At 32.5% G+C, this 11,181-nt stretch overlaps 2 protein-coding genes across 3 annotated transcripts; one reads left to right on the top strand and one right to left on the bottom strand.

The window, feature by feature from the left end:
• The first annotated feature begins 1,889 nt into the window (after positions 1-1,889).
• Positions 1,890-3,478, top strand: LOC139892341 (thioredoxin H1-like). Its single transcript, XM_071875410.1, has 3 exons — positions 1,890-2,080; positions 2,885-3,007; positions 3,105-3,478. Exons 1-3 carry the CDS (start codon positions 1,991-1,993, stop codon positions 3,255-3,257), a joined length of 366 nt encoding a protein of 121 aa, XP_071731511.1. The 5' UTR covers positions 1,890-1,990; the 3' UTR covers positions 3,258-3,478.
• A 391-nt stretch (positions 3,479-3,869) lies between these two features.
• On the bottom strand, positions 3,870-7,213 carry LOC139892340 (cysteine synthase-like). 2 transcript variants are annotated; one of them, XM_071875409.1, is made up of 11 exons: positions 7,142-7,213; positions 5,830-5,882; positions 5,622-5,731; positions 5,470-5,527; positions 5,106-5,369; positions 4,893-5,030; positions 4,761-4,812; positions 4,559-4,638; positions 4,424-4,483; positions 4,264-4,344; positions 3,870-4,156 (listed from the first exon to the last, which is right to left on the bottom strand). In XM_071875409.1, exons 2-11 carry the CDS (start codon positions 5,866-5,868, stop codon positions 4,067-4,069), a joined length of 972 nt encoding a protein of 323 aa, XP_071731510.1. In that variant the 5' UTR covers positions 5,869-5,882; positions 7,142-7,213; the 3' UTR covers positions 3,870-4,066. The 2 variants fall into 2 exon arrangements, 1 of the variants encoding a protein (XP_071731510.1); XR_011774041.1 differs by lacking the exons at positions 3,870-4,156; positions 4,264-4,344 and having other exon boundaries at positions 4,426-4,483; positions 4,742-4,812.
• Positions 7,214-11,181: the final 3,968 nt, after the last annotated feature.

Raw genomic sequence — 11,181 nt, 5'->3', positions numbered from 1 at the left:
CCCGATGTGGTATCGAGCACACGAACTTGAATGAACCAGACGCACGGATAACACTCTAGTGAATCTGACGCACGAAAATCACTAAACCAAATCCAGCGCAAGCAAATAAATTATATACATACACGCATAAATATACCACTCACCTTGGAAACGCACGCGCAATTCATGCATGCATAATCACCATTACCGCATTCGAGCAAGCAATCACCTATATAACACATACACATAAAGCTCATTCTCTTTAAGAGAATCTGACCCCACAATCCCATAACCGAGGGATTACACCTTGCTCGCCAAAACCCGCCCATTTAGACACTTAAATAAGCACAAGTCAATTACCACTTCGGGTGGTAATTTTAACCCATTCTAGTAAGTACAATTCTAACGTAAATTGTACTAGACTCCACAAGATCAAACCTAAGTCCCGACACTAGATCACTAGCTAGGTAGTGATCATACCCAACACCACTATGTACTAAGTCCAAATTTGACCCAAATGCACATAACCCATTTTGACACAACTCAAAAACACCCATAATCACTAATGGCTAGTGATTATGTCACCCAAAACACTAATTACACAAATAATTTAAGTACCTACTCTTAGAGTTTCCAAAAATTTTACATAACCATAGCTTTGATACAATTCAAATCCAACACCCAAATTTTGACTCAATACATATTCTTATGAACATCTAGAACAATCATACACAATATAACTAGCGATTAACACCTAAAATCATAACAAATATCACTAAATTCGTCATTAGAACAAAGACCCACATAGTTGTGGTCCACACACCCAATTATACACCTAAACCCCAATTTTCACAAGAAATGGGGTTCATGGACAAACACCAACCCAAATCCTAATCCTAGTTTATAAATTGAACAACAAAATTCGGATTAAAGGTTTATCTCAACACCAAGAAGAAGTCTAGTTGCATCCACAACAAGGAGGAACTCCAATTTGGGTGAAGACTAACATCACGTTCTTCAATTAGAGCTCTCTCTCAAGACCTTTCTCACACTAGAGTTGGGAGCTCTAAAAAATGCTTGGTGGATGAAAATGAAGTTTTCAGATCTAGTCACTAGTCTTAAAACTCGTTCACATGCAAAATTACATCAAGGCCCTTATTTAAAATAAAATGCAAAACGGCCCATGGTCTGCCCGCTATACTACGCGGCACGCAATTGTGTTGTTTTTGAAATCAGGCTTGACATTTTAAATTTTCGAAAATTCTTTTCTACAAAATTTCTTTTCTACAAAATTTCTTTTTTCTTGATTTTTTTTTAGATTTTTTTTTAAAGAATAAAAGCATATGATAGATGTATGTGCATTCAATATGTGGATTCTCTCTCATCCTTATTTCTCTCTAAATTCTATTGTTATTGATGGTTGTAAAACACTTTAGAAAGATAATAATTTTTTATTAAAATTTTATTTTAATATTAAAATGAGATGAGAAATAAGATGAGATGAATTGAGATAAATGGGATGAGATTAGATTTAATAATTATAGTAATATATAATATTATATGTTTTATATGTTTGAAAAATGAACTCATACAATACTTTTTAATTTATCTATATTTTTGTCTTATAAATTTACAGTTATACTTTTATATTAATTTAAGGAGTTGAAAGTAGTGTGTGAGAATCACTTTTAAAAATTTATTTTTTTAATTAATAAAAAAGCCACCACGCTTACGACGCGCTTCGATATCGATATACGGAGGAATTTCGAAAATTTAAACTATATGATTTTTTGATATTCACTTTAAAAAATCCATAATCGACCTAGTGAGAGGGTATTTACGTCATTTGAACCACCGGAGAGTAAAGTAATGAACTTGGTCCCTATATATACACGGGTTCGGTTCTGCACAATTTTCATATTCGAAAGCTAAAATACGAAACGAATTTCTTTGAAACACTTAATTAATCGACGAAATTAGGGTTTTTTTGTAACAAAATTTTGGTGAAAAAATGGCGTCAGAAGAAGGCGTTGTAATTGGCTGTCACACCGTTGATCAATGGAACGAACAGCTTCAAAAGCATAAGGGGTCTCAGAAATTGGTATAATAATAATCCTGTTTTCCAGTTTTTTATTAATTAATTTCCGTAGAAATTGTTATTGGTTTATATATGAATTTACATGTTTTGTATGCATTTCTGCTATTCATATTCGATTTTTTTTTTTTTTTTTTTTTTTTTTTGTGAGGCTGTTTGGTAAGACCGATTCATTTTAGAAGTTTGGTTAGAGTTTTTGACATGCTGTAATTAGGTTTTACGTTTATTGATTTGTATGAATTATTAATTATTAATGAATCATGAAGAATATTTATCATTGTGTATGAATTTATGAATTTGGAGTTTGTATTGGACTATTTGGAAATTGAGACATAACAATTTTGTATTAATCTACAGTCTGACTCGTTTATTTGTTTTTATGCATATACATAAATACATAATTACATATACTTTTTGAATTATGTCTCTTGTGAATTAGCGATGAAATCTGGCCAATGTTTTCGCTTTCATTGGTTTCTTAACATGGATGAAAATTTAGTTTAAGATGTATACATATGATTTTAAGTATATATTGGTTTTTTATTTTATTTTTCTTACTTTTTTTGAAAGGCTAAGTATATAGTGTGGTCAGTTCATGAATTTGATTAAGAATAAGAATTCTATACTGGTTTCTTGAATTGTAGATATGATGCGACTTTCTTTATAACGATATATGAATATAAGCATTTTGTACATACTAAGAATGGTCTGAAGTTTATCGATCTATGTATGTTTACCAAATTACGAGTAAAACTGGTTATGGATTATCGGTTATATGTTATCTGACTACGATGAATGTACTTACGACAGGTGGTTGTGGATTTCACAGCCTCATGGTGTGGTCCTTGCCGTGTGATTGCACCAATCTTGGCTGACTTTGCTAAAAAGATGCCTCATGTTACCTTCCTTAAGGTCGATGTGGATGAACTCGAGGTAAAATAACTCCATGGATCACATTCATAATATTACTTTAGAGGGCTAATTCGAGTTTCAAACATCGAACTAACGAACTTATGTTTTGCTAATACAGAAAGTTGCTCAAGACTATAAAGTGGAGGCGATGCCAACGTTTCTGTTCATCAAGGATGGAGAAACGGTAGACAAAGTTGTGGGTGCTAAGAAAGACGAGCTCCATGCCTGCATCGTTAAACATGCTGGAGAAGCTGCTACTGTTTCGGCTTAAGTTAGCCTTTTCCTACTAGATATGCTATCTTTAACAGCAACTTATTTCTCCTATCTCTTTTTTTTTTTTTTTTTTTTTTTTTAAATCTTGTACTTTGTGGTTAAAACTTAAATCTTGTGTTTAACCCTCCTGGTTTATAACCTGTGTTTTGATTTATGCATAAACTTTTAAGTTGCTGTATATGCTTTGGTTGCAATAATAATAATAAGTGCTCATTACCATATTATTTTGGTTATTGTTCAAGTCTTAATTTTTGGTGAGCTAGAAAGGTGTGTTTTTGAACCAATCACCTAGAATATATGTAATCTTAACCACTTTAGCGAATCTGATTCGGTAATTGACCGAATAATATTTGCCCATCGTGTTGGACTTGTATTATGTTATATTCGACAACGGACAGCTAAGTGAATCGATTTAAGTTGGAAGGTTTTCCATGTTCAGACTACCCGAAAGAGCAAGTAATCCGACCAATACTCTGATGTACGCCCCAGGATTACTCCCCGGTTTCCAACCCATCCCTGGCCACTATTAAATATTCGTCCTAGACAGTATTCAACCTTGAAACCTCTTGCAAAGAATTCGGGGTTCAAACCACTGGACTATCTTGTGATGGTTTAAGTGAACCTATTCTTGATAAAAATCTTACATATTGAAACTGTTAATCAGATACTTTGTTTCAAATTAAACCTCTTTAATATCCGTTACCGTATGTATAATTCTGTAAAACAAAACAACACACTTGTATAAAGTATGAACAAAATAAAACAGACCAATGTTTGGGTCTGCCGAGACATCATGTGATAAATCCATCACTCGATAGGCAAGTTCTCGACTTCATTTCTAACTGAATCAAACAACACAGTCGATAAATATCTCTCCCCAAAGCTTGGAAAAACTACCTGTATTTGTTATTTAGAAACGAAGTTACAACTTACAAACAAGCATATCACAATAACAATCTATGATAAAAGATTCAACATAGTAAGTTAAGAGATTTAAATCTTACAACAATGAGTTTTCCAGTATATTCTGGTCGTTTTGCTATTCTAATTGCAGCAGCAGCTGCTGCCCCTGATGAAATTCCCACCTACATATGTCCCGTTAACGATTTTTAAAATTAGAAATTTTTGGGGAAAATGGGTTTGTACCATTTAGTAAGAACATACCAGTAAACCTTCTTTCAAAGCAAGAAGCTTAGCAGTTTCAATGGCTTCTTCACTAGATATCTGAAGATATTTGACGAACGGTTAAGATTCAATTGTTATAGTTCAGATAAAAAAGAAACGCAGTACGATGCTAACCATAATAACTTCATCAATAATGTTGACATCCAAAACATCCGCGATAAAACCAGCACCAATTCCCTGAATCTTATGTGGCCCTAAATCAGTGAAAATTAAAGGACATCAAGACACCTTACCATTTGGCCTCCTTGTGTAAAAATATGACACCAAACTTAGTGAAACTAAAGATCTAAACTTTACGTTTAATTCAATAAAATACCAGGGTTTCCTCCATTTAATACAGCACTTTCAGTTGGCTCCACACCATATACCTAAATTCAAATTATGCCAAACCATAAGGAAACTATAACATGTTGTATGTCGAAATCAAGAAACATGATCTGATGATCACCTTTATGTTTGCGTTTTTCTCCTTAAGAAACTTCCCGACTCCAGTCACGGTTCCACCAGTCCCTATGCCAGAAACGAAAGCATCAACTTTCCCTTTAGACCCGACCCAAATCTCTGGTCCAGTTGTCTCGTAATGAATCTAAAATGTTATCATCATTATCAGCACCTACTCATAAATCTTTATTTTACTTTTTACATGACATAGATAAATTACCTTTGGGTTAGCTGGATTTTCAAATTGTTTAAGGAAATAAATATTGGGTGTTTTCTCTACTATTTCATTAACTTTTTCAAGAACGCCATCAATGCCCTTGGCTGCATCGGTGATTCGCAATTCGGCCCCAAAAGCGCGCATAACGATCCTTCTCTCCATGCTATACGTAGATGGCATAACTATGATAAGTTTGTAACCTCTATTTGCTGCAACAAACGCCAACCCAATACCCGTATTGCCACTTGTAGCCTCAATAAGCACCGTCTTCCTCAAGATAATAATCATTTTTCAAAAAAAAAAAAAAAAGTGCGGATCAATAATAAGTTGTATAAAAAATGGTAGATAATACAGCAAGTTATCTAACCTTCCCAGGGGTAATGAGACCCTTTTCTTCTGCATCTATGATCATACTTAATGCAATCCTATTTGTTCACATAAAGGTAAAAAAAAAAAAAAAAAAAGATAACGTAAATGTTGAGAACCCTTTTTTTAATAAAATAAAGCAAGATAATTCACCTGTCTTTTACACTAGAGCAGGGTTCCATATTTTCCAATTTGGCAGCAATACGAGCAACACAGCCGTCGACAATCTTATTAAGATAAACCATTGGTGTATTTCCTATCAACTGCAAATTACAAGAAGGAAAAAAAAAACACTTAACTGATTTAAGTCATACAGAAACTAATGACCTAATGTAATCTGATTTTTAAGAAATGGATTTACTTCAGTAACATCTTCTGCAATTCCAACGTTGGATTCCATGTTCTTTGAGGTTACTGAATAATAGTTACAATATAGAAGTTAGCATATCTTTCGGTTTCCATATCAAATTCCAAATAAAATTAATGGCATGTGCAATCATATCACATTTCAAGACATTTAACACTTCCGCATTTTCATTTTGCTTTGTACGAATAGCTTGAGTTTTTAACTATATATAAGTTCATGTAACATGCAAATTGTACATGGCAACAACCTTGTTAATATCCCTAATAGTAGTTATGTTTATACTTTAGAAGTCAAAATTAGTACTTTCATATTGAAACTGATACATCATATTGCTAATCTATAACTCTTAAGACAAATATTTTTTAACTTTGTTTACTTTTAGGTTAGGTAATATTCAATTCCTACATGATAACTTAAGACCACTAATTACAGTAGTATTTTCGGCATGGTTTATGGGGGCGTGGTGTGACATGGCAGCCTAAAAACGTTCGCAACGCCCGTTGTGAGGTGTTTTGGGGGTGTGGGTCATAAATCCACGAGCGCTACAACGAAAATTCGTTACTTGTGATTGCTTGTTGATTATTTATTTATTTATTTATTTATTTTTCTCTCAACTACGGATCATATTTTACCATATCACTCACAACCTTCTCCGTAATAACTTTCTTTCCTACAATACTGTCACGTCAACAAAATTTACCCCCTACAACTACACAACAATCGCAACAGTCACTCTACCATAACTAATGGTCTAATATCATGAATGCTAACACTGTTTGACCAAATTAGTCAAACTGTGCCTCTTGATTTCCTACCAAATACGTACAGTTGGACTCATCCAGGCCATAGGATCATCTGGATGATTCAATGTAACGCCAATCATTACTATTACTATATTCTTGTCAAATGAAAAGCATAAAATTATACAAAAAATGGTTCTCACATTCCTTTTATTATTTAAATAAAGCATCAAAAATGTCAAACTAAGATAGCTACTAAAACATCATAAGTCAACTCAAGAACACCCTGAATTGATAAACCCAAAGACAATTTTTTTTTCTATTTTATAAATTACACTACACATATGTAAAATTAATCAAAGATTCATAAGCATACTGAATTGCATAAACCCTAAAGTATTAAAATTGTAGTATCAACAAAAACCCAGAACAATTAGTAGCTAAAACAACATAAAGGAAGAATATAATCTGAAGAGAAATTGAATCTTGGAGTTACAGGAAGTCAATATAAAATGTCAAAGTATGAGTAAACATAGGAATTACAGATGAGGGTAAGCAAGTAATACCTTAAGCTTTTTGACAAGTTCAAATTTTTATGTTTGGATAAAGGGAAAAAGATTCATCGAGTTCTTGAAGTCGTACAAAGACATAATTAATTAGTTAATCTTTTTTTTTTTTTTTTTTTTTTTTTTTCCGGCGAAAGAAGGATTTTATTAAAAGACACAATAACTTCATCAAAACGATGAAAGTTATCGGAAAACATTACAAAGATAAGAATTGGAAACATACCTGCAAAAGAAACATTGGACGGAAATTTGAGAAAACTAAACAAGCAATGAAAATGTTCGACACTTTCAACATCAACCATACACCAAACGCATAATGAAGATTGATTAGGAGGCAAAATATGTCTTCTTGCTAAGACGTCTTTAACGGGAAAACTCTCTTAATTGCGAGCCAATGAAAAATCAAAACCTTAACGTAACCCTCATGACCATAGGAAGACGTATCTCTTTTAATTGGTCTTGGAATTTTTCGACCAAATTTTCAAATCGAATTAGCTCTTAAAATGTCTTTGATTTTACCAAATTTTCGACCAACAATGAATTAGCTCTTAGAATTCATTGTTGGTTTAGTCTCTGAAGGTTTTTTTTTTTTATGTGCTTCATGGTATTCAAATTTTTCCAAGATAGTCCCTTAACTGACGGGTGGTTGGCTCTCTGTTTGCGCAACAACTTTTACCTAGCATGCCTTTCGTGTTCTGCATTTAATGCCTTTCGGCTCGATGAATTGAGGCAATTACAAACGTCGACTAATTGGCGACTTGACTGCCTCGCAGAGCCTAAATTGATTTTCAGGCAGGCTTTAAACTCATGAAAATTTGATTTTACCATTTTCATGGAATTTTATTTTTTTATTTTATTTTTTATTTTTTTTATAGGCCGGAAGTCTCACGGAAGCAATCTCTCTACCTTGGAATAGAGAAATGGATGAATTTTTCTTCCTGTGGGTGGAGAATTTTGTTTTCTCGACTCGTGGTTAGAGAAACGACTTCCCTTCCATTTTAGGGTAGAGGAAGAATTGTCTACATCTCACCTCCCCAATACCCCGCATATGCGGGATTGGGTATTGTTGTTGTTTTTGTTGTCCCTTTAACTGACGGTCGTTAAATTACATCACATATCAAACATACAAGGATAAATTTGTCTTTTCTTTTCTCCTCCTCTTTCATATTTGTCCGTTATTAAAACCCAAACCCTAATTTCTTCATCATTCACACTAATTCGTTTATATCATCAAATCAAAATAATAATAATAATTTAATAATAATAATAATAAAGATAATACTAAAACTAGTTCCATTCATTCCCACCGTTGTTCACAATCAAACACACAGTATAATTCTACCTGATGTGTGCAGCGGTGTATACGAAATATACTATTATTTTTAATACGAAATATGGTACAATTTACACAAGTATTATATATTTATTAGATGGGATATACCTAAACCTTGCTACAACACTTATAGGCAGTGTACCTAATCGTAGAGTAGTGTAATTTTTAGTAAGTCCGGTTCGTTCCACAGGGAGCTAGTGATTACGTACTATATTTTTATAAAACTATATATATATATATATATATATATATATATATATATATATATATATATATATATATATATATATATATATATATATATATATATATATATATATATATATATATATATATTGCAGTAATATTATAAAAGGGGGTTTTACCGTTTAATGACCGGTTTGTCGATTTTATATTTTAAGCGTAAAGATAAATGACAATAATTAAAGTGCGTAAAATAAATGACAAAATTAAAATGATAATAAATAAAATGACAGTAAATAAAAGCACGATGAGATATAAAATAACACAATTATGCTTATTTAAACTTCCGTAACCATAATGTTTGACGTTTTGATTTTAATTTATATAACTGGGTTAATTGTCCTTTGTCCTGGATTTATTTGATACCAATCTGGTTTTTGTTTATAATAGTCCATCGGTCATAATTATAAAATGCTCGTCAAATTAACCTTATTCCCGAAGTCAAATATTCCAACTGATTAGGGATTCAAACTGTAACAAGGTTTTAATACTTTGTTAATAATTACATCAGGTTATTGACTGCGTGTAATCCAAGGTTTTAATACTTTGTTAACAATTACACCAATTACCCTTGTATGTAATCCACCCATGTTTTAATAAGATATGAACATTAATTTACCCACTTGATCAGTTTGAATAATCAATTACCCAACTCGAATAATTAATTAAATGATCGTAAAAGATGTCGTATAAACGTCACTAAATAGGACATGCATAATCATTTAATAATTATTTGATTAACTAATTTGAAGATAGGTTCGACAGATTCCAATGAGTTGTCATTCGATTAGACAATACCCCCATCTATTAATAGTCCATAGTCCAATGTCCACAAGTGTCGGTCTTTTGTCCAAACCCGAATTATGGTACAAAATCCAATAACCCCGTCTTGATATTTAGTCTAACATCACGATTACTTCGACTTAAATAAGCATAATAATAACCTAGTTACGAGACATTAATTTAAAAAGGAAGAACATAGCTTACAGTGATTATTAATAGCGTAGCGTTACACGACAGAGTTTCGACTTTAAAACCCGTAAAACATTCGTTACAATAACCCAATTATTATTATTAATCTTAAATTAAACTTAATTATAAATATAAATATAAATATAAATATAAATATAAATACATATAGAGAGATTGAGGTTGGAAAAGGGGTGCCTTTCATCGTCTGAATTCGTTGGCTTTTATAGGCAATTCTTGAGACTGACTGCTCTGCGATCGTGGAGGTTTTACCCTCTACAGCTCCGCGATCGTGGAGGTTCAGAATCCAGCTCACCAATTGATTTAAACGTGAGCTGCTGAGTTTATTTTAATATATAATATAATATATATAATTATATATATATTATATTATATTTTTGTGCATAGTTGACTTGTAATTTTAGGTCCATTGTCTCGTACGTTGATACTCGGTTTATGTCTCGGTTCCGAATTCTCGAACGTCTTTTCGTATGATTTAATATCTTGTACTTTACGTTTTGTAACTTGTACTCTTGTCAATATTTAGACGTTATTCATCGATAAATTATACCACTTGGAGTGTAACTTGTACGTTTGAGCATTTTGGACGTTTGCGTCTTCAAATCTTCATTTATATATTTCGTCTTCGCACTTATTTAATATAAACGATTACAACTTAAAAATAGAAAATTCAACTAAAAACTTTACATATTGGAAGGATATTGCGCCTAAATATATGTTCATTTGGAGCACTATCAAATATCCCCACACTTAAACATTGTTTGTCCTCAAGCAATATAGAACTTGAAATTAAATCACACTTCACTCGAATCACTTTTTTTTATTCTCAGACTTTATACATCAGTGATTTTGATACAGCGGTATGAACAATTATGGTAACGATGTGGTTTACAGTCCCAAATGACTATGAAAATTTAGATCCATTAAGGAAATTGGATCTTTATGAAAACATTTGATCTTTTGAAAATTCATTCTAGCTTTTACCCTAGATAAGTTTTCTGGAATAACCTTTCACCGGTGTTTGTAAAATGTTTTTGTGGGTTGTGTGGGTTTCAGATTTTAAAATTTTAGCTCAAAATTTGCGAATTTGTGTCACCCACTTGCTAACCTTGTTTTAAAAAAGCACACGTTCAGTTTACTTGCTCCGTATATTACCTTTCGGTAAACTACCGTCCAGTTGTAAAGGAAAGCGATGAACAAGCAACTGTTAAGGCAATGTCTAATGACATGCAAATGTTCATGGTCCACAACGTGTCGGATGCAATTACTATCCTTTGTAGGAGAAATAGTAAAGATCACCCTATAATTTTTCGGTCTGGCACAAGGTCCTGTCTTCGACCATGCTATGCAACCACAGTTCTTACGGTTGCACCCTATTTGGTTCACGTGACCTAATGAATTCCGATGAATTCTCAGGATTTTACGTTCAATGGTAATGAACGCATTGAAAATGGATTTTTCAGAAAACAAATCG

The sequence above is a fragment of the Rutidosis leptorrhynchoides genome, chromosome 2 (assembly GCF_046630445.1).
Source record: "Rutidosis leptorrhynchoides isolate AG116_Rl617_1_P2 chromosome 2, CSIRO_AGI_Rlap_v1, whole genome shotgun sequence".
Lineage (NCBI taxonomy): Eukaryota > Viridiplantae > Streptophyta > Magnoliopsida > Asterales > Asteraceae > Rutidosis > Rutidosis leptorrhynchoides.
Note: the sequence above shows the minus strand (reverse complement) of the source record. Positions and strands in the feature narration are given on the sequence as shown.

Bases quoted from the DNA above. Each gene is read 5' to 3' on its own strand.
- LOC139892341 (XM_071875410.1), top strand. From the start codon at position 1,991: ATGGCGTCAGAAGAAGGCGTTGTAATTGGCTGTCACACCGTTGATCAA. The intron at 2,081-2,884 runs GTATAATAATAA...TACTTACGACAG, and splicing joins ATAAGGGGTCTCAGAAATTG to GTGGTTGTGGATTTCACAGC. The intron at 3,008-3,104 runs GTAAAATAACTC...TTGCTAATACAG, and splicing joins TCGATGTGGATGAACTCGAG to AAAGTTGCTCAAGACTATAA.
- LOC139892340 (XM_071875409.1), bottom strand. From the start codon at position 5,868: ATGGAATCCAACGTTGGAATTGCAGAAGATGTTACTGAA. The intron at 4,813-4,892 runs GTGATCATCAGA...ATTTGAATTTAG, and splicing joins AGAAAAACGCAAACATAAAG to GTATATGGTGTGGAGCCAAC. The intron at 4,484-4,558 runs GTTAGCATCGTA...AAATATCTTCAG, and splicing joins TTATTGATGAAGTTATTATG to ATATCTAGTGAAGAAGCCAT.